Source organism: Aquarana catesbeiana, linkage group LG06 (genome assembly GCF_042186555.1).
Source record: "Aquarana catesbeiana isolate 2022-GZ linkage group LG06, ASM4218655v1, whole genome shotgun sequence".
Classification (NCBI taxonomy): domain Eukaryota; kingdom Metazoa; phylum Chordata; class Amphibia; order Anura; family Ranidae; genus Aquarana; species Aquarana catesbeiana.
The window spans coordinates 293,408,513-293,431,647 of NC_133329.1; the positions used below are offsets into that span (position 1 = coordinate 293,408,513).

The window sequence follows — 23,135 nt, forward strand, 5'->3', positions numbered from 1 at the left end:
CCCTTCAAGGCTGGTTTACAAGCATTGCATGTGCACACATTAAATTCTCAGTTTTTCATATACAGTACCTAGAAAATATGCGTTCAGTTGCTTGTCAGGGCAAAATAAATAACATCTAAAGTATGCAGTGCATTTTTGCAATAATTGTACACTTTTTTTTTTTCCTATTGTTTCTATAACTTTTTTTTTATTTTTAATTTTTTTAAACACTTCAAGTACAGAATTACCTCTTCTGCTAGAGAGCCGTTGTGCTATTTTCTGTTTGGGCTGACAGCACAGTGCCTTTTCTGCTCTGATATACCAACCATTGTAGTCAGCCCATCTTCCTGGACTCCAGAACTCTGCTTATCCTCCACACTTCTATGTCCCTCTACACATGCATACATTGATTTCTTTCCAAGCAAAACAATGTTGCAGAGTTATTGGGGTATGTAAAGGTGCAAAACAAATTTGACATAATCAAAAAGTTAATTTATTTCAGTAATTCAATTCAAAAAGGGAAACTCGTATATTATATAGATTCATTACACACTGAGTGATATATATTTCAAGCATTTATTTTAATTTTGATGATTATGGCTTACAGCTAGTGAAAACCCGAAATTCACTATCTCAGAAAATTAGAATTTTACATAAGACCAAAAAAAAAAAGATTTTTAATACAGAAATGTTGGCTTACTGAAAAGTATATCCATGTACAGTATAGTATGCACTCAATACTTGGTCAGGGCTCCTTTTGCATGAATGTGGCGTTGCATGGAGGTGATCAGCCTGTGGCATTGCTGAGGTGTTATGAAAGCCCAGGTTGCTTTAATAGCAGCCTTCAGCTGATCTGCATTGTTGGGTCTGGTGTCTCCTCTTTCTCTTGACAATACCCCACAGATTCTCTATGGGGTTTTAGGTCAGGCGAGTTTGCTTGCTAATCAAGCACAGTGATACCATGATCATTAAACCAAGTACAGTATTGGTACTTTTGGCAATGTGGGCAGGTGCCAAGTCCTGCTGGAAAATGAAATCTGCATCTCCATAAAGCTTGTCAGCAAAAGCATGAAGTGCTCTAGAATTTCCTGGTAGAGGGCTGCGATGACTTTGGACTTAATAAAACACAGTGGACTAACACCAGCAGATGACAAGGGTCCCCAAATCATCACTGACTGAAAACCTTCACACTGGACCTCATGCAACTTGGATTCTGTGCCTCCCCACTTTTCCTCCAGACTCTGGGACCTTAATTTCCAAATAAAAAAAAAAAATGCAAAATTTACTTTTATCCGGAAAGAGGACTTTGGACCACTGAGCAACAGTCCAGTCCTTTTTCTCCTTAGCCCAGGTAAGATGCTTCTGACATTGTCTCTGTCTCTGGTTCAGGAGTGGCTTGACACAAGGAATGAGACCATTGTAGCCCATGTCCTGTACGTCTGTGTGTGGTGGCTCTTGAAGCACTGACACCAGGCATAGTCTACTCCTGAATCTCCCCAAAATTCTTGAATTGCCTTTGCTTCACAATCCTATCAAGCCTGTGGTTATCCCTGTTGCTTATGCACCTTTTTCTACCACACTTTTTCCTTCCACTCAACATTCCAATAATTTCCAAGCACTCTGTGAACAGCCAGCAGGAACATGATCTAGAGGGGGAGAGGGACCTTTGTGGTTACATTGGGTAATGCTTGAACATACAGCACCCTCTAAGTTTTTCAATAATATAATTGAAATGGTGAGTGAGATTTTGCAAAACTGATTCTAGAGATAAAGATACTGAAGATGCTGAATTTTAACAACCTCTTGTGTTTCTTTTACAGTGCTGGTTGATGGGGAATTATTGCCACAGATCTTTGTAAAGATGTTACAGCGAGACAAGCCTATTGAAATGCAGCTAACAGCAGCTAAATGGTAAATGTTTTGTCAGCAATTATCAACAGATGACTTTTGTTCTAGTTCTTCTTTTCTCCATATCCATCATGTTAAATAAGTAATCATTTTTTTCAGCATGAGCAACTTGTTTAAATTATTTGCAGTTGTTCCCAATATAGGATGGGTTGCTACAGTTTACCAAAAATATGCAGCTTTAATAATAGCTTTACAAAATGGGAAAAACATGAAATTCTGTGCTATAAATACATATTTTAGGATGTGGAAAATTGCCTGTTTTCCAGACAGTATGATTTCTACAAACTAAAGACTGTATTGCTATGCTTGCTGATTCCTTATTGCTATGCAAACATCAAGTATGCATGGTCATTTCTCCTGAGCTGGTACATACAGTGCCTTGAAAAAGTATCATACTCCTTGAAAATTTTTGACATTTTGTCATGTTACTGGAAAACTGAAAACTGTTACTGAAAACATAAATGTATTTTATTGGGATTTTATGTGATGGACCAACACAATGTGGCACATAATTGTGAAGTGGAAGGAAGATGATAAATGGCTTTCCAAAATGTCTACAAATATCATCTGTGTGGCATGCATTTGTATTCAGCCCCCTTTTACTCTGATACCCCTAACTAAAATCTAGTAAAATCAATTTGCTTCAGAATCCACCTAATTAGTAAAAAGAGTCTACCTGTGTGTAATTTAATCTCAGTATAAATATAATTGTTCTGTAAAGCCCTAAGAGGTTTGTTAGAGAACCTTAGTGAACAAACAGCGTATCATGAAGGCCAAGGAAAACACCAAACAGGTCAGAGATAAAGTTGTAGAGAACTTTAAAGCAGGGTTAGGTTATAAAAAAAAAATATTCCAAGCTTTGAACATCTCAAGGAACACTGTTCAATCCATGATCCGAAAATGGAAAGATTATGGCACAACTGCAAACCTACCAAAACATGGCCATCCACCTAAACCGATAGGCCGGGGAAAGAGAGCATTAATTAGAGAAGCAGCCAAGAGGCCCATGGTAACTCTGAAGAAGCTGCAGAGATTGACAGCTCAGGTGGGAGAATCTGTCCACTGGACAACTATTAGTCCAGCACTCCACAAATCTTGCCTTTATGAAAGAGTGGCAAGAAGAAAGCCATAAGAAGTCCCGTTTGCAGATTGCGAGAAGCCATGTGGGGGACACAGCAAACACGTGGAAGAAGTTGCCCTGATCAGTCCAAAATTGAACTTTCTCTTTCGTTCATTGATGGACACAGCGTTCCATATTCAAAACCATAGGGTTATATTGCCCCCTACAGGAGTAGGACACTAGGCAGAAAGACCTGGCTATGCCTATGGACAGTTCTAGGTGGTATACATCCCCCTCTCTGCTATAGGCCTTCCGTTTTTTTGTTTGTTTGTTTTTTGTTTTTTTTCTGCCTAGTCAGGAGTAAGGATCTAGCTCCCTGCCGGGATCTTTGGTCCTGGAAAATGTTTCCTTTTTTTTTCTTTGTAAATGGCTTTTTTTCTCCTGTGTTTTTGTTTTGTTTGTTTTTCTTTTTCCTGTGAGATCTACAATCAGCTCTTGGGCTTGGCGACGGACTGGATAATCTAGATCCAGGAGGTCACCCTAGTCTGGCCAGCAAGCACGCAAAGGCCCTTAGCTAAGCGCTAGTCCATTCTGGACCGGGGCGGCCAGCGAGTTGAATGTCTCGCGGGGACACATATGACCGTGCCCCGTTAGTCCGTGTCAGTGTTGCCTTGGCCAACAGCCCCCCCCACTTAGGTGGCAGAGAGGTTCTGTCTTGGAAGCGTGCTTTTGCTGGATTAGTAAGTAAGGGGCCTCCTCCTCTCCTTCCCTGGACGTAGTGCGGGGTGTTGGTGCTCCCTGGGGTGGTCGGTCCCTCCGGGACTCTTTTTTTTTTTTTTTTTTTGCAGCCTCCTATGCGGGCCTTCTTGGAGGGGCGTCAGTGGGCGACCCCCTTGCCTGGTTCATTCTGTGGTCCCCTTCGTGGGCCCTCAGTAGGCGCCCCCTGTACAGGGCCGTTTTGCCCCTCTGAGGTTTTTTTTGTGTTTTCCGGGTGGCAGTGGCGCTTGGGCATAAGATTGGTAAATGGTGCCCCCCGCCCTCCCCTGCCTCATCTGTCTCAGCCAGATCCTGTATCTGGCTCTGCTGCCGCAAATGTGGCCCACCCTGTGGGGGTTGTGGCCATGCTCCCTGTCCTATCAGGTAGTGAGAAAGATTCCTCCACAACTGTAGGGGCACACGAGAAGGCCCTGGATGCAGCTGCGGAGGTGCCCGGTCCTTTTGCAGCTCACAAGTTGTCTCTCACAGCAAAGGTGTTCACTTACCTCTCCTATTTTGACAAGTTTGTCTACAAAGACTGAACGCGTCCAAAGCGCCCCTTTGTGGTTCCTAAACGCTTTGCGGTGGGGTACCCCTTTTTGAATAGTCGCTTCTGAAAAAGTGGACTGTCCCACCGATGGTGGAGCCTCCTGTCTCCAGGTTAAACAAGGCAGCCATGATTCTGGTAGTGGAATCCCCGGCCTTTAAAGATCCCGCTGACAGAATGGCAGAGTCTGCGGCCCGAAATATGTTTACTATTGCTGGTTCGGTGCTACGGCCGGTTCTGACCATTGCCCTGGTTTCGCAAACTCTTAACTGAGTGGGCCAAACTTTTTTTTGTGCCATGAGCTGTGGGGTAAACAACCTCCCCCCTATCTTTTTGTTAAGTTGATGAACCAGTTTATTCCAGGGGCTGCAGGTTGTCTGCGATTCCTCTCTGAATGTGGCCCCTTGATTTTTAAGCTCTCTGTTGCGACAGTGGTGCGTAGGCATGTGTTTGGTCTGCAGACCAAACCTCTAATAAAAAGCTCTAATTGTTTTGCCCTTTCAAGGCTATCGCCTGTTTGGGGCTACCCTGGATGACATTACTAAGAGTCTCAAGTGGGGGAGGGGAGAGCACTTTTTGCAGTCTGGGATGGGGAAAGAGCCTCGTGTTTTTGTCCCTCGGGGTCCACTGACAAGGGTTCAGAACCTTTCAAGCCCTCCTCGGGAGGTTCCTAGCGGCCCTGGTCTGGTTAGCCGAGAACGGGGTTCTCTAAACACGCTGACAAGTCCCCTTCCACATTAAGGTGCGCCCTCACCCATTCCTGGGGTGGGTGGGCATCTTTGTTGGTTTCCGAGGCTGTGGACTTCCTGGGTAAACAAATGGGTCCACAAAGTGCTTCTGTCCAGTTACAAGATAAGGTTTTCTTCTTGTCCTCCAGGAAAGATTCTTTCCTTCCAACGTGTGTTTGTCCCTGGACCTGCTGGAAGCTCTCTTCAGGGCGGTGCGGGAACTGTTGCTTCAAGGAGTGATTGTCCACGTTCCGGTGTCGGAATGTTTTCACGGTTTCTATTCAAACCTGTTTATGGTCCTAAAGAAGGAGGGCAAGGTTCATACAATTCTGGACTTTAAGGCCTTGAATGGTTTTGTGCGGTTACAGAAATTAAGAATTGAGTCCATTCGCAGGGTGGTGGTATCCCTACATCCAGGGGGTAATAGCATTATCAGTTTGTGGCATTACCCTTGGATTTTGCCTCTGCTCCTTAGGTCTTCACGAAGGTGTTAGCCCTGGTTCTGGTGTTGCTACGTCAGCGGGGGATTGCTGTGCTGGGCTACTTGGGCGACCTACTCTTGTGAGCGGAGTCCTTATCTGCATTGAGGGAAAATGTGGAGATCACTCTCCAGACCTTGAAGGAGTTCAGTTGGCTTCTACCAGATATCTGCTCTGATCCCATCCAGGACATTGGATTTATCTGGGTCTGACACTGGATTCAGCTCTAGCCAGAGTGGTTCTTCTGGACAAACTCCAGAAATCGCATGCTGCATTTATTCTATTGCTGTCCCGCAGCCATTCCTCCCTCCAGACTTGCATGGGAGTACTAGGCCTGATGGAGTCTACCTTCGAGGCGGTCCCATTTGCACTGTTCCATACATAGTCCCTCCAGAGGGAGATTTTAGTGAAATGGGACCAGGGTCCAAAGTCCCTCGACGATCTGTTTTGACTGAGCCGGGAAACCAGGGGGTTTCCTGGTCTGGTGGCTTCGCTCTCCAACTATTCGGCAGGGCAAGTTCTTCCTCCCCTGGTATTGGACAGTGGTCACAATGGATGCCAGTATGTCCGAATGGGGAGGTGTCCTGGGGCTCCCTCGAGGTGGACCTGTTGGCGTCTCGGTTCAACAGGCAGGTTCTGAGGTTTGTGGCAAGGTCTTGGGATGAGTAAAGATGTGGTGCTGCGCTAATCCTTTATATGAACACTTGTTCTATGTGTAATACCTCAGTGATGGTGGGTATCTCCAAGCATAAAAAATAAAATATATAACAGTAAACTAATACCCAAATGTGACACTGTAATAAAAGCATAGAGTGGTGGTATGTCTTCTAGCAGCATATAACAATAGACCTATTATACAGAAATTCTACTAGTTCTAACAATGAAAACACACAAAATTGGTGAAAAAGTGACTAGTGCTTCTGAATAATTCTAATACACACAGAATATATAAAAAAATGATAAAACAAACTAACTTTATACGTAATCAGTCTCTGACTGGACTGACATACATCTGTGACTCAACACACTCCCTGGTGTATATATACAAAGTGAATCGTGCTTAAAGTGCATAACATAGAGTGACAGTCTTGATATGGCTGAGTGATATAAAGTTCATTCGTATGCATGCAAGTAACACATGCAACAAACAGTGCTCCTCTTAGAAAATGATCGATAATTCAAAGTCCACAGAATATGAGTGGTCCACTTGGTGCTAAGTATGTGTGACAGTAGTGGTGACTCTTCATGCAGCACAGCACACACTGGTGGGCAGTGGTCCCTTACCTGAAGGTAATGGGGTACTCGCATTAAGCCACTTTAGGGCATAGCAACCTTTCGTTGTGGAGGCGGTGGAATCAACCAGCTGTAGGGGGTTGGTGGAAATATAGTCCTATCCTGATCTATCTCCTATGCGGGCATCTATTCCTTCAAGTAGTGTCCCGGGGTCACCCAGATAAATCAAAAGAAGGAAGCCCACAATGGTGTAATATTGTATGGCAAGCGTATAACTCTTTATTAAAAAACGTATGTACTCACATTACAAACACTAATATCGGGTGGAGATCCGACGAGCGGCGAGCTCGTAATGCAAAAACAGTCATAGAGTGCCTGTCCCGTCCCTACGCGTGACGTCACAGTCACGTGACTTCTTCAGGGATGGTCCCTCCAGAGGGAGATTTTAGTGAAATGGGACCAGGGTCCAAAGTCCCTCGACGATCTGTTTTGACTGAGCCGGGAAACCAGGGGGTTTGCTGGTCTGGTGGCTTCGCTCTCCAACTATTCAGCAGGGCAGGTTTTTCCTCCCCTGGTATTGGACAGTGGTCACAATGGATGCCAATATGTCCGGATGGGGAGGTGTCCTGGGGCTCCCTCGAGGTGGACCTGCTGGCGTCTCGGTTCAACAGGCAGGTTCTGAGGTTTGTGGCAAGGTCTCGGGATCCTCTGGCGGGCGCCAATGACGCTCTGGTGGCCCCATGGGGGCAGTATCGTCTGATTTATGCTTTCCCTTCTCTCAAGCTTCCGTGGCTTCTGCGCAGGATCGAGGCCAGGGGGATTACGGTCATTCTGGTGGCCCCAGACTGGCCTCGCCGGTCTTGGTCACTGACCTACTGTGCTTGGTCGCCGATGTTCTATGGAAGCTGTCTCTCAATGAGGACCTGCTGTCCCAAGTGCCGATCTTCCATCCTGCTTTACAAGCACTGGCTTTGACGGCCAGGCTGTCTAAAGCCAGGTGCTGAAGGATAGAGGTTTGCCTGGGTCAGTGATTCCCACTATGTTGAAGGCTAGGAAGTCTACCTCCTAGAAAGATTTACGGAATGGAAAGCGTACATCTCGTGCTGTGAATCAGTTGGTGTTATTGGAGGTACAGAGACTTCTGGTGACGCAATTTCTCGGAATTTGGAACGCAAACCGTGGATTGCACAGCATTTTATATGCTTGTCATGAAAGACTAACATGTGAGTGGATATTATTTTATAATAAAACCTTTTTAAACAATATCACGCCACCTATGCTCTATTTCTTATCCTATTGGGGATGTGTGGAAGACGATAAAGACACCTCTATGAAAGATTTATTTCACAAGTACAGGTGATCTTTACATAGCTGGTGAGTGAGGGCACATGAGGAAGGGGAGCAAAGCACACAGCACTTTCATCACCTTTGCCATATTTTTCTGCAAGGATTGCACTTTTTGAAGAACTTTTTTTTGCAATGAAGGCACTTCAAAGGAATTGTCGCGATATTGCAGAATCACAGCACTAGGGATGAGCTTTATGTTTGACTCAAACATTGGCTGTTCGCCCGTTCGCCGAATAGCGAACAATTTGAAGTGTTCGCAGCAAATTCGAAAGCTGCAGAACACCCTTTAAAAGTCTATGGGAGAAATCAAAAGTGCTAATTTTAAAGGTTAATATACAAGTTATTGTCATAAAGTGTTTGGGGACCTGGGTCCTGCCCCAGGGGACATGTATCAATGCAAAAAAAGTTTTAAAAAACAGACGTTTTTTCGGGAGCAGTGATTTTAATCAAGTCCCTGCACAAAATGACATTTCTAAAGGAAAAAGTCATTTAAAACTACTTGCGGCTATAATGAATTGTCGGGTCTCGGCAGTACAGATAAAAGTCATTGAAAAAAATGGCATGGGACCTTTGGGTCTGGTATGAATATTTAAAGGAAACCCCAAACCAAAATTAGAAAAAAATTGCGTGGGGGTCCCCCTAAATTCCATACCAGGAGCCCCCCCCCCTGAACCGTACCGGGCCATATGCCCTCAACATGGGGAAGGGTGCTTTGGGGTAGCCCCCCCAAAGCACCTTGTCCCCATGTTGATGGGGACAAGGGCCTCATCCCCACAACCCTTGCCCGGTGGTTGTAGGGGTCTGCGGGCGGGGGGGGCTTGTCGGAATCTGGAAGCCCCCTTTAACAAGGGGATCCCCGGCCTCTGTGTGAAATGGTAACTGGGTACAAATGTACCCCTACCATTTCACAAAATAAGTGTCAAGATAGTAAAAATGACAAGACACGGCTTGGGACAAGTCCTTTATTAAAAAATAAATGTCCCACGTAGTCCATTCTTCTTCTTATTCTTCTTCTCTTGCTCTGCCGACGGACCAAAAAAAAAAAAAACCTGCACCGACCCACCTCCATGGGAGGCACCTGCTGTATGACGCGTCCTCGCAGGTGACAGTTCTTTGATAACTGAGGGCGGGGCCACATGGTGATGTCCCTGGGTGACCCCGCCCCCCTCTGATGCACAGGGACATCCCTATGGCTTCCCCGTAGCGTCAGAGGGGGCGGGGTCACCCGGTTACGTCCGTGTTGGACCTGCGGACCCGAAAGACGCCCTCGTGCGAGCGCGGGGGCGGGACCTATGAGCTGCTCCGTGTAACGCCCACGAGGACGCACGGAAAAACAGCACACTTAAGAATCAGCTGGAGCAGTCTCTCCTCAGCTGATAGCGAGTAGGAGCAAGCAGGCTGCACACGGGACACAGGAGCGGTGGGGCACGCAAGGGGCATTCCTGATACAGGAAGGACATTTTTTTCCCAGCACTAGGCTGAACTTAATAGCGGCATCATTCTGTCATGACTATGTTCAGCAAGTAGTGCAAATTCATAGAGCCTCTGCTTTTGTGCTTAGGACTATGCATACCAAAAAAGACACCACAAAAAAACAAAATTCACCCCCAGGCGTTAGGAGCTCTAGTCGTGTCTCCACACTGTCATCCTCACCTGAAATACCAATTATGGCAAGCCAGGGTGAGCCATTGGAACAAATTGATGGTGCAGCTGCTTCTCACATCTAAGCCCTGTATACGTGACTGAAGATGTCTTTTCCTCCACCCTGCAGGGCCTGGAAGGAAGATTAGCGGCTTTAATCGCATCCTTCATTCAGATGGATAGGAAGCGTACTAGATCCCCCTCCCCCACTTTAGACCCTTTGCAAGGGGAACAGTGGGTACAGGATGAGGTGTTACCCTCAGGCGATCAGGAGGAAAGATAAACCGATGATTCCTCTGCGGAGGAAACAAGGGTAGATGAACCTTTTTCAGCCTTGCAATCTGAGAAATTACTGATACAATCTCTTACAGAGATGGTTCGTTCTACTTTCATGCTACCCCTAACGGAGTTTGCTGAAAGCTCGGTTTCTTCCTTGGGTTCCTTTAAAACCTATCAGAGCCTTTGCATGCGTTTCCTGTCCATGCATTGCTAGAACAGCTTATTTATGCTGAATGGGATCACCCAGATAAGCATTTTCTTCCTCCAAAGAGATTTTCAGTTCTCTATCCCATGGAGGAGAAATTCACCAAAAAATGGAAGGTACCAGTAGTTGACGCTGTGATTTCCAGTGTTAATAAAAGTCTAACTTGTCCAGTAGACAATGCACCAATGCTTAAGAATCCAACAGATAAAAGGTTGGAATTCCTGTTACAATCCGCTTTTTCCTTGGCAGGTGCCATTACTCAGCCTGCAGTCGCTGCAATAGGCGTCTGTCAATCCCAAAGGACCAATTTAGACAGGCCCTTAACCACTTAACAACCGGCCCATAGCCGAATGACGGCTGCAGGGCGGTTGCTTAACTCTGGGAGGACGTACTATGACGTCCTCCCGGAATTCCCCTCTCGCTCGCCCCCTGGGGCGCGCACCCGAGCACATCTGTGACCGCCGGGTCCAGAGGACCCGGCGCATCACGGATCCCGGTAAATGGCCGCTGATCGCGGCCATTTACCATGTGATCGCGCCGTCAAATGACGGCGCAATCACATGTAAACAGACCGGTATCATCTGACGCCGGTTCCTCTCCTCCCCTCCTGTGTACCGATCGGTACACTGTGGAGGAGAGGGAGATGGATGGATGGATGGCTGCAGCGCTGTGGGCTGGATGTGTAGTGCCCACAGCGCTGCACAGAGACATCCAGCCATCCATCCATCCATACTCAGCCATCCCTTCTGCTGTGCAATACTCTGCAAAGCCCACATTACTCTGCAATACCCCCATAATACTCTTCAAAGGCCATAATACTCTGCAATACCCCAATAATACTCTGCAAAGCCCACATTACTCTGCAATACCCCCATAATACTCTGCAAAGCCCACATTACTCTGCAATACCCCCATAATACTCTGCAATACCCCCATAATACTCTGCAATACCCCCATAATACTCTGCAAAGCCCACATTACTCTGCAATACCCCCACAATACTCTGCAATACCCCACATTACTCTGCAATATCCCTACAATACTCTGCAATACCCCCACAATATTCTGCAAAGCCCTGCCATACCCCGCCATACTCCGCCATACCCCGCCATACTCCGCCATACCCCGCCATACTCCACAATACCCCGCCATACTCCACAATACCCCGCCATACCCAGCCATACCCTGCCATGCTGAGCCATGCTCGGCTGTACTCGGCCTCTGTATGTGGCCAGGCTGTGGAAGTCTCACACATGTGGTAACGCCGTACTCAGGAGGAGTAGGAGAATCTATTTTGGGGTGTCATTTTTAACCACTTCCCGCCCGCCGGCCGTCATACAACGTCCTTGACTTTGTGCGGGGATATCTGAATGATGCCTGCAGCTACAGGCATCATTCAGATATCAGCTTTTTCAGCCGGCGATTCCCTACACCATAAGAATGATCATAGCGGCTGTTCCACTGCTTGATCGTTCTTACGGGAGGCGAGAGGGGATGTCCCCCCCTCCCGCGCTTCTACCGACTCACAGCTACGATCGAAGCCAGGATCGTTTTTTTTTTTTTTTTTTTAATTTCAGGCTTCCCAGCCTAGAGGTGAGATGTGGGGTCTTATTGACCCCATATCTCACTGTAAAGAGGACCTGTCATGCCATATTCCTATTACAAGGATGTTTACATTAATTGTAATAGGAATAAAAGTGGTCAAATTTTTTTTTTTTTTTGGAAAAAAGCATCAAACTAAAATAAAGTAAAATAAAATAAAGTAAAATGAACAATTAAAAAAAAAAAAAAATTTTAAAGCGCCCCTGTCCCTGTGTGCTCGCATGCAGAAGCGACCGCATACGTAAGTCCCGCCCACATATGAAAACGGTGTTCAAACCACACATGTGAGGTATCGCTGCGATCGGTAGACCTCCTCTGTAACTCAAAACATGTAACCAGTAAAAAATTTTAAAGCGTCGCCTATGGGGATTTTTGAGTAGCAAAGTTTGGCGCCATTCCACAAGCGCATGCAATTTTGAAGGGTGACATGTTGGGTATCTATTTACTCGGCGTAACTTCATCTTTCACATTATGCAAAAACATTGCGCTAACTTTACTGTTTTGGTTTTTGTAAAGCACAAAACATTTTTTTTTCCAAAAAAAAAACACGTTAAAAAAATTGCTGCGCAAATACCATGCTAGATAAAAAGTTGCAACGACCGCCATTGTATTCTCTAGGGTCTTTGCTAAAAAAAACATATATAATGTTTTGGGGTTCTATGTAATTTTCTAGCTAATAAATGATGATTTTTACATGTAGGAGAGAAATGTCAGAATTGGCCTGGGTGCTCCAGAACGCCTGAAGGTGCTCCCCTGCATGTTGGGCCTCTGTATGTGGCCACGCTCTGTAAAAGTCTCACACATGTGGTATTGCCGTACTCGGGAGTAATAGCAGAATGTGTTTTGGGGTGTAATTTGTGGTATGCATATGCGGTCTGTGAGAAATACCCTGCTAATATGACAATTTTGTGGTAAAAAAAAAAAAGTAAAAAAAAACCTTGATTTTGCAAAGAATTGTGGGAAAAAATGACAACTTCAAAAAACTCACCATGCATCTTTCTAAATACCTTGGAATGTCTTCTTTTCCAAAAAGGGGTCATTTGGGGGGTATTTGTACTTTTCTGGCATGTTAGGGTCTCAAGAAATGAGATAGGCCGTCAGTACTCAGGTGTGATCAATTTTCAGATATTTGCACCATAGCTTTTGGACTCTATAACTTTCAAAAAGACCAAATAATATCCACCGATTTGGGTTATTTTTACCAAAGATATGTAGCGGTATAAATTTTGGCCAAAATATATGAAGAAAAATGACTAATTTGCAAAATATTATCTTTTTTCTTTTACGGCGCAAAAAATAAAGAACCCAGGTGGTGATTAAATACCACCAAAAGAAAGCTCTATTTGTGTGAAAAAAAGGACAAAAATTTCATATAGATACAGTGTTGCATGACTGAGTAATTGTCATTCAAAATGTGAGAGCACCAAAAGCTGAAAATTGGTCTGGTTAGGAAGGGGGTTTAAGTGCCCAGTTGTCAAGTGGTTAAAGAGGTTCCTGTACAACAAGCCCGGGAATTGGCTGAACTACCAAAAGCATTATGCTTTGCTATAGATGCCATTAAAGATTCTATTCACTAGGCGTTCCGCCTTATGCTTATGCTAGTACATATGCGTAGAATCCTGTGGTTAAAAAATTGGTCAGCCGAAGCACCATGTAAAAAGCTCCTGCCTGGGATTCCTTTTCATGGGGATCGGCTATTTGGGGATGATTTGGACAAACAATTTCTAGTGGGAAAAGTACTACCAGTCAAAAGAAAGTATAAACACCCTTCATTTAAACAGGCTCTTTCTCCTGCGTCAGGGGCTTCCGCCTCTAGGCAGTGGAGATGGCCTCCACCATTGCACTCTAGAGGAAAACCTCAGGGTCAGGCCCAGGCTCAAAAGAAGTCCTGGGGCAGGAAACCTGCAAAGCAGAATCCTAAAGCCTCATCATGAAGAGGCGCCCCCCCCTCGCCCGGGTGGGGGGAAGACTTCTGCAGTTTTCAGAAGTCTGGCAAGAGGAAATTCAGGACAGATGGGTCATCTCCACGGTAACTCTGGGGTACAAGCTGGAATTTCGGGACTTTCCACCGTCTTGTTTCCTGAGGTCAAACGTTCCCAAAGATGCAGGGAAAAGACCATCTCCGTTTCGGGCACTAGACCGATTAATGGCTCAGGGGGTGATCATGCAAATCCCCACAGACAAGCAAGGTTTGGGGTTTTATTCAAACCTCTTCATAGTGCCAAAACCAAATGGAGATGTCAGACCCATTCTAGACCTAAAGAATCTAAATCGATTCCTGAAGATCCGCTCCTTTTGCATGGAGACGATCAGGTCAGTAGTTTCTATCCTACTAGTAAGAGAACTTCTGACGTCTATCAACATCGGGGATGCATATCTGCATGTTCCTATATTTCCTACTCACCAAAGGTTTCTGCGGTTCGAGGTAGAACAGCAGCATTTCCAGTTTGTAGCCTTGCCCTTCGGGCTAGCTACAGCACCCCGGGTGTTTACAAAAGTCCTGGCCCCACTCTAGCCAGGTTAAGGGCACAGGGCATAACAGTCTTGGCGTACTTTGATGACCTATTGCTAATAGACCAGTCTCGGTGGCTCATTTGGAGCAAAGCGTGCGTATTACAGTCAGTTACCTGAAGTTTGGGTTGGATTCTCAACCTAGAGAAATCTTCCTTAAAACCGATAAAAAGGCTGGAGTACCTGGGTCTGATCATAGACACAGCCCAGAAAAAGGTGTTCTTGCCTCAGGCAAAAATCAGCTCCATAAGAGAGCTGGTGCGGATGGTCAGGTCAAAAGGCGATCCTTCCATTCGCATTTGCATGAGGTTGCTAGGAAAGATGGTGGCTTCATTCGAAGCGGTTCCCTATGCCCAGTTCCATTCAAGACTTACAAAACAGTATCCTGTCTGTTTGGAACAAAACAATTCAAGCTTTAGACTTGCCAATGCGACTGTCCCCAAGGGTGTCCCAAAGCCTCAGTTGGTGGTTACTAACCCAGAATCTGCTGAAAGGAAAATTCTCCAGACCTGTTATCTGGAAAGTGGTAACGACAGATGCCAACCTTTCAGGCTGGGAAGCAGTACTAGAAAAGACAACTGTCCAGGGACAGTGGTCAAGAGCCGAAAGAACCTTGCCCATCAATATCCTAGAGATTCGGTCAGCGCGTCTGGCTCTGAAGGCCTGGACTTCCAGGTTACGGGATTGTCCTGTCAGGATCCAATCCGACAATGCCACAGCTGTAGCCTATATCAATCATCAAGGGGGCACCAAGAGTCTCTCAGCGCAGAGAGAGGTGAACCATATTCTAACTTGGGCAGAAAGAAATGGTCTGTGCCTATCGGCAGTCTTCATTCTGGGAGTAGAGAATTGGCAGGCGGACTACTTGAGTCGTCAGCAGTTATTCCAGGGGGAATGGTCTCTTCACCCCGACATTTTTTAGGCTATTTGCCAAAGATGGGGTACTCCGGACGTAGATCTTCTAGCGTCCAGATTCAACATGAAGTTAGTCAACTTTGTGTCCAGAACAAGGGATTCTCTCGCATGCGGAACAGATGCGTTGGTGACCCCGTGGGATCAGTTCTCACTGATCTATGCATTTCCCCTTATTCAGTTGCTGCCTCGACTTCTTTGCAGGATCAAGCTGGAAAGAAAGCCGGTAATTCTGGTAGCACCAGCATGGCCCAGAAGGTCATGGTATGCAGGAATCGTAAAGATGGCAGTGAAGCATCCATGGTCCCTTCCACTACGGCCAGACCTACTTTCACAGGGGCCGATATTCCATCCTACCTTATGATCTCTAAATTTAACGGCTTGGCTATTGAAACCCACATTCCCACAATCTTGCAGGAAAAGAAATGCTTTTCCAACAATTGTCTAAAAAGGCTTTGCTGTAAAATTAACAGCATTCTTTACTGGAAACACCTGAACTCATTGGAGTGGTGTCTACATACTTTTGGCCATAAAGGGATATATTTACTAATGCTGGAGCACTCAGGATATGGTGCAGCTGTGCAGGGTAGCCAATCGCCTTCTAACCTCAGCTTGCCCCCTCCCATACCCTCTGGGTGGCTACTGGGGGGGGGTATCCGTTGGGTCCACCTGCTGCAGTAGTTGGGCCTAGGAGGCGGGTGACCAGACGTCCATGATCGGGGGACAGCCTGCGGTGGCCCTCCCGTAATTTAGGCCGGGGCCTACCAGGCGCTGAATGGGGCGGGCAGTGGAGGGCCACTTTGCGTTTTTGCAGGGTTACACAAGGTTAAGGTGGTTCTTCGCCCCTTTCCATGGTTTCTTCCTCGGATTTCCATTTGAATAAGGACATTGTGTTGCCTTCCTTGTGTCCCTGGTCAACACATCCTAAGGAATTTGCCTTATCTGCTCTGGATGTCGTTTGGGGGATTTAGATGTATTTGGCAGCCACTGAGTCTTTTTTTCAGACTCGCTGTGATCACGGACAGGAAAGAAAGGGGCTGTCTGCTTCTTCTGCGACCATTTCTGGATGGATCGGACAAATGATGACTCTGGCCTATTCTGGGATCCTCCTTTCCCTGTTATGGCGCATTCTTTTCGGGTGCTTAGTGCTTCTTGGGCCTTCTGTCATCAGGGGTCCGTTGCGCAAGTTTGCAAGACGGCCACTTGGTCGTCTGTGTACACTTTCACAATGTTCTACGAAGTGGATGTTTTGGTATCTGCGCATGCCTCTTTTGGCCGCAAGATTTTGCAGGCTGCTGTTTAGAGGGTATTGTTCAGGTTGGGCTCCAGCTTGTTCTGTGTTGAGCTCCTGTTACCTGGTTGGCTCTTGTGTTAGCCTTGGGATTTTTCGTTGTCCCACCCCTCATGTCTGGCACTACTTTGGGACGTCCCTATGGTTCTGAATAATGGAGCGCTGTGTCTGTCAATGAAATAAAGAGAAAATGGGATTTTTGACTTACTGTAAAATCCATTTCTCTGAGTTCGTTGACAGACACAGCACCCACCCCTCTAAGGAGTTTTAATACTTCTGATACTGCTTGTTACTAAACTGAAGGCCTATAGCAGAAGGGGGTGTATACCACCTAGGACTGCCCATAGGCAAAGCCAAGTCCTTCTTTTCTGCCTAGTGTCCTACTCCTGTAGGGGGCAGTATAACCATGTGGTTCTGAATAATGGAGCACTGTGTTTGTCAATGAAATCAGAGAAATGGATTTTACGGTAAGTCAAAAAATGGAATTTTTTCACAACAGAAAATAGAAAACATATCAAATTTTTATACTGAGAAAATGTATCATTTTAAGAAAAAATAAAGTCATTTTGAAATTGATGGCAGCACTACGTCTAAAAAAAAAAAAAGAAAAGTTGGGACAGGGCAACAAGAAGCTGGCAAAGTAAGTGGAACTAATAGGGAGGAGCTGGAACAACATTTTGCAACTAATTTTGTTAATTGGCAACAGATCAATAAAATGTTTGGTTATAAAAAAAAAAAGCATCTTCAAGAGTCAGAAGGGGAGATTTACTAAAACTTGAGCATGGTAGCCAATCAGCTTCTATCTTCAGCTTGTTTAATTAAGCTTTGACAATAAAACCTGGAAGCTGATTGGTTTCGATGAAGAGCTGCTCCAGTTTTTTAGTAATCAACCCCAGAGTGTTTCAAGTATAAAGATGGGCAGAGCTTCACCAATCTGTGAAAAACTGCAGCTAAAAATTGTTGAACAATTTCAGAATAATGTTCAACATAAAATTGCGTTATATCATCATCTACAGTACATCATTTCATCAAAAGATTAAAAGAATCTGGGGAAATCTATGTGCGCAAGGGACCAGGCTGGAATGCAATATTGGATGTCTATGAACTTTGGGCTCTCAGGACTGCAATTAAAAGCAGGCATGATTTTGTGATTGAAATCACTGCAAGGGCTCAGGAATACTTCCAAAAATCACTGTCTGTGAACACAGTTTGTCGTACCAATCAAAAATGCAGGTTAAAGCTCTATCATGCAAAGAAGGAGCCATATCTGAACATGATCCAAAAACACAGCAGTGATCTCTGTAATAGACCATTTTAAATGAGCTTTGGCCCAAAGTCAGAAACTGTTCTGTGGTCAGACAAATTGAAATTTGACATTCTTTTTTGCAGCCATGGGTGTCATGTTCTCCAGATTAAACTGGAAAGGGACCTTCTGGCTTGTTATCAGTGCTTAGTTCAAAAGGCTGCATCTGAAATTGGCAAATTACACATCTGGAAAGGCATTATCAATGCTGAAATAGATATCCAGGTTTTAGAGCAGCATATGCTCCCATCCAGACAACCTCTTTTTTCAGGGAAGTCATTGCATATTTTAGCAGGACAATGCTAAACTGCATACTGCATCCTTGACCGCAACATGGCTTTGTAGTAGAAGAGTGCAGGTGCTTAATTGGCCTGTCTGCAGTCTAGATCTTTCAACAATTAAACATTTTTGGTGCATCTTGAAATGAAAAATACGACACACGACCCAGGACTGCTGATCAGTGAGAATCCTATATGTCAGGGCTGATCTCAGCCCTTCCTTCTCTGAGCTGGCCGCTCAGCTGTCGGCTAACTGCCAGCTCCTATCTCTCCACGGTGACTCACCTGTTGATGATATCCTGCTCGTCAGTTTTGCTTACTTAAGCTGTCCAGCCCAGATGATGTCTGCCTTCGCCTTGGTCAACATCACAGTGACTTTCTCATGCGCTCCTGTTAAAGACTTGCTTGGCTGACATTCCTTCTAGCTCCGGATCCTGCTTGCTGTTCCACTACACTGATTCCTGGCTTCCTGGCTTCCTGACTTTCTGGCTTGTCTGACTATCCGTTCCAGGTTACCGAACTTTGGCTATGTATTGACCACGTTTGTTCTATTTACTTTCGTTATTAAATAAGTGTGATTTAACTGTACTCCTGTCTCAGTCTGATTCATGGTTTCTAACACTATATCAGGCAAGAATGGAACAACATTCCTCTCCCAAAACTCAGTTATTTGGTCTCCGCAGTTCCCAGACATTTATAGTGTTAAAAGAAGAGGGGATGCTACACCGTAGTAAACCTAGCCCTCTCAACTTTTATTTATTTTTATTTTTTTTAACTTGTTGCTGCCATCCATTTCAAAATTACCTTATTTTGTTCTTAAAATAGTACATCTTCTCCATTTAAACATTTGATATATTTTCTAATTCCTATTGTGAATATAATATAGGTTTATGAGATTTGCAAATCACTGCATTCTGTTTTTTATGTAGATTTTACACAGCGTTCCAACTTTTTGGGAATTGGGATTGTACTTCGCTTAAATGTCCTAATGATCTTTGCAAGCCCAGTGTGATTCACTGTTCCTTCAAGTGATTTATAATCATGACTGCCTATCATATACTGATATAATGATTACCCATTTATCAAACTTTACAGCTACAGTCAGGTCCATAAATATTGGGACATCGACACAATTCTAATCTTTTTGGCTCTATACACCACCACAATGGATTTGAAATGAAACGGACAAGATGTGCTTTAACTGCAGACATTCAGCTTTAATTTGAGGGTATTTACATCCAAACCAGGTGAACGGTGTAGGAATTACAACAGTTTGAATATGTGCCTCCCACTTTTTAAGGGACCAAAAGTCATGGGACAATTGGCTGCTCAGCTGTTCCGTGGCCAGGTGTGTGTTATTCCCTCATTATCCCATTTACAAGGAGCAGATAAAAGGTCCAGAGTTCATTTCAAGTGTGCTATTTGCATTTGGAATCTGTTGCTGTCAACTCTCAATATGAGATCCAAAGAGCTGTCACTATCAGTGAAGCAAGCCATCATTTGGCTGAAAAAACAAAACAAACCCATCCGAGAGATACCAAAAAATTAGGTGTGGCCAAATCAACTGTTTGGAACATCCTTAAAAAGAGAGAACGCACCGGTGAGCTCAGAAACACTAAAAGACCCAGAAGACCACGCAAAACAACTGTGGTGGATGACCGAAGAATTCTTTCCCTGGTGAAGAAACAGTTGGTCAGATCAAGAACACGCTCCTGGAGGTAGGTGTATGTGTGTCAAAGTCAACAATCAAGAGAAGACTTCACCAGAGTGAATACAGAGGGTTCACCACAAGATGTAAACCATTGGTGAGCCTCAAAAACAGGAAGGCTCTCACCTGACTTATATTTGGGCCAGTGGTCAAAAAAAGGTATCCATACCATCCAAGATGTTCTCCAAAAAGATAGACCTAAACCCTTCTCCCTCCAACGTGAATTCGACCTACCCCACACAGACCTCTTCACTTACATGCACGTCACGCACTGCCTTAAGGGTGTACACCTCCATCTATACACATTGCATCCCAAAGCATGGGCTCATCTAACGACCTCTTCCCCCAAAGCGAAAGGAATATCTTTATTCTATAATATCCTACACCACAAGCTGCAATTTACTAAACCCCCCCCCCCCCCATATTCACTGGGAACACGACTTGGGTCAGACCTACACAGAACACCAATGGCAAAGGGCACTTCATTCGATATACAAAGCCACAAAATGCTCTACGTTATGGGAAACCACCCAAAAATTGTCCCTTAGGTGGTACCTAACCCCCTCAAAGCTTACTAAATTTAACTCCTCCACATGCGACCAATGCTGGTGATGCAACTCAGCCAAGGGGGACTTATTCCACATCTTTTGGTCCTGCCCACGCTTACAGAAATACTGGATCACAATTTTTCACATAGTATCAGACGTATTACACCAAGACTTGCCTCCAGCACCTGATCTAGCGATCCTAAACCTCAATATTGACTTGGTTCTCCTGGCGTATAGACACGTGCTGACCCACATTTTGCTGGCCGCGAGACTGTGCATAGCGAGGTTGTGGAAAACTGACAAACCTCCATCCGTAGAACACACTCTTGACACGGTGAATCTCCACTACAGTTTTGAAATAATGATGGCCTCCAGTGCAGGCCTCCTCAACAAAGAACGAAAAAAATGGGAGCTGTGGTCTGGGGCTGCGGCATTTCTTTAATACTCACTAACCTGATAATTTTTCTTGACAAGCAACAAGTTGATAGCAATACTTTATAATGCTAATACTTTCTATTATTAATGCTTTCTGATCTTCATCCTCTCTATGTTGGATAATGTCCACATGGGGTGTTGCACCCTGGGTAACAAAAGAGTTCCCAATAGGGTTCCTGGGGGAGGGACACTCAAATACTGACTAACTTAGTATCTCCGGTTACAATCAAGACAGTTCCGAGTTTTCTGTTATCTGGACAACCAGATATTCTTACTTTATATCTGTACTTATATATATGATTTAATGTTTATCACTGTACAATGTACACATTGTATTTTTGTAAATTTAATGCAAAAATCAGTAAAAACTATTGAAACAAAAACAGGAAGGCCAGATTAGAGTTTGCCAAACAACATGTAAAAAAGCCTTCACAGTTCTGGAACAACATCCTATGGACAGCTGAGACCAAGATCAACTTGTACCAGAGTGATGGGAAGAGAAGAGTATGGAGAAGGAAAGGAACTGCTCATGATCCAAAGCATACCACCATCAGTGAAGCATGGTGGTGGTAGTGTCATGGCGTGGGCATGTATGGCTGCCAATGGAACTGGTTCTCTTGTATTTATTGATGATGTGACTGCTGACAAAAGCAGCAGGATGAATTCTGAAGTGTTTCGGGCAATATTATCTGCTCATATTCAGCAAAATGCATCAGAACTCATTGGACAGCGCTTAACAGTGCAGATGGACAGTGACCCGAAGCATACTCTGAAAGCAACCAAAGTTTTTTTAAGGGAAAGAAGTGGAATGTTTTGCAATGGTCAAGTCAATCACCTGACCTGAATCCGATTGAGCATGCATTTCACTTGCTGAAGACAAAACTGAAGGGAAAATGCCCCAAGAACAAGCAGGAACTGAAAACCCAGCGTCTGGTGATGTCTGTGTTCCAGACTTCAGGTTGTAGTTGACTGCAAAGGATTTGCAACCAAGTAATAAAAAGTGAAAGTTTGATGGATGATTGTTAATCTGTCCCATTACTTTTGGTCCCTTAAAAAGTGGGAGGCACATATACAAACTGTTGTAATTCCTACACCGCTCATCTGATTTGGATGTAAATACCCTCAAATTAAAGCTGAAATCTTGCAGTTAAAGCACATCTTGTTCGTTTCATTTCAAATCCATTGTGGTGGTGTATAGAGCCAAAAAGATTAGAATTGTGTCGATGTCCCAATATTTATGGACCTGACTGTATGCAGATTACTTATGTATTGTCTTTTTTTTCTATGTCATGTTGGTACAAACTTAAGACAGAATCATTGCGATCCCCCTTTTTATTAATTTTTTTTTTTTTTTGCAGCTTAACGTATATGTGTCGATCAGGGGCTATTCGAACAGATGATAACTGCATTGTCCTGAAAGTAAGTAGCTACACAGATTGCCTTCAAAATATATATTTTTTTACTTTTTTGTTTTTTTATTGCCTGCAATATTGTCAGAAAAAAAAAAGTAGTGTTTGCTGTCCGTAGGAATTGGTTTGCTTTTTCCCGTGTCTAGTGTAGGCGTGAAAATCAATGTGAGAATATAGGGCTTTTTAAACAAATCGTTGAGAGCAAAACATCTTCTGTGAGAAGCTTTAAATATAACTAAAGGAAATTTTTATTTTTTTTTTAATTGTAGATTTGGATATGGGGGTGGGGGGAGTGGCGTCGGGAGGGGGGGTTGGGGCTGACCGGGGCTATAGTCTTGAGTGGGCCCCCAAAAAGCCCCGAGTCTCGTATTGGCCATTCAGAATTATTAGCCCTACTACTGTATATGCATCCACAGCAGTGTATAATTCAGGTTTATTATACACAGCTTAGGGTGCACATCCAGTAGTTACAATTGGTCCTGCCACCTTCCTCCCCGTCCCGACGACACAGCACATGTGCATGTAAATACACTAGCGTCTATGGGAAATCTTGGTTAGCTTGACATGGCACTGCTCCCGAAGCATAAGTGACAGGGACACCAAATTTGGGGAGCATGTTAAGGGGACCCAGGACTAGGTAATCGTAGATTACCTAGGCAAGCTAGCCGACCCCAAAATCAGATATGATTTAGTCCTGGGTCCCCGCTCGGTGCTCCCCAAGTTTGGTGTCCCTGTCCTATATAGTTCGGGAGCAATGCCATGTCAAGCTGACCAAGATTTTCTATAGACTTCAGTGTTAAAAACTGGGAGCAGTTCCATGTCAAGGTGACCAAGCGTTCCCATAGATGCTATTCTATTTACGTGAGCATGCACTGTAGCGTCGGTAGAGGAATTTGACATGCAAATTCCTGAGTGCACTGACGTCGGCGTTGAAGTAATCGATGACGTGCTGCGTGTGCGCAGATTTGCAGAACAG

At 44.6% G+C, this 23,135-nt stretch overlaps 1 protein-coding gene across 7 annotated transcripts in view; it reads left to right on the forward strand.

Annotated features, from left to right (window-relative positions):
• ARMC8 (armadillo repeat containing 8) overlaps nucleotides 1–23,135 on the forward strand; it is a 229,174-nt gene that overhangs the window by 67,463 nt on the left and 138,576 nt on the right. For all 7 annotated transcript variants that reach the window (XM_073633455.1, XM_073633458.1, XM_073633460.1 and 4 more), the window contains 2 exons: nucleotides 1,800–1,890; nucleotides 22,109–22,169. In XM_073633455.1, coding sequence (XP_073489556.1) covers nucleotides 1,800–1,890; nucleotides 22,109–22,169 — 152 coding nt within the window. The remainder of the gene's footprint in view (nucleotides 1–1,799; nucleotides 1,891–22,108; nucleotides 22,170–23,135) is intronic.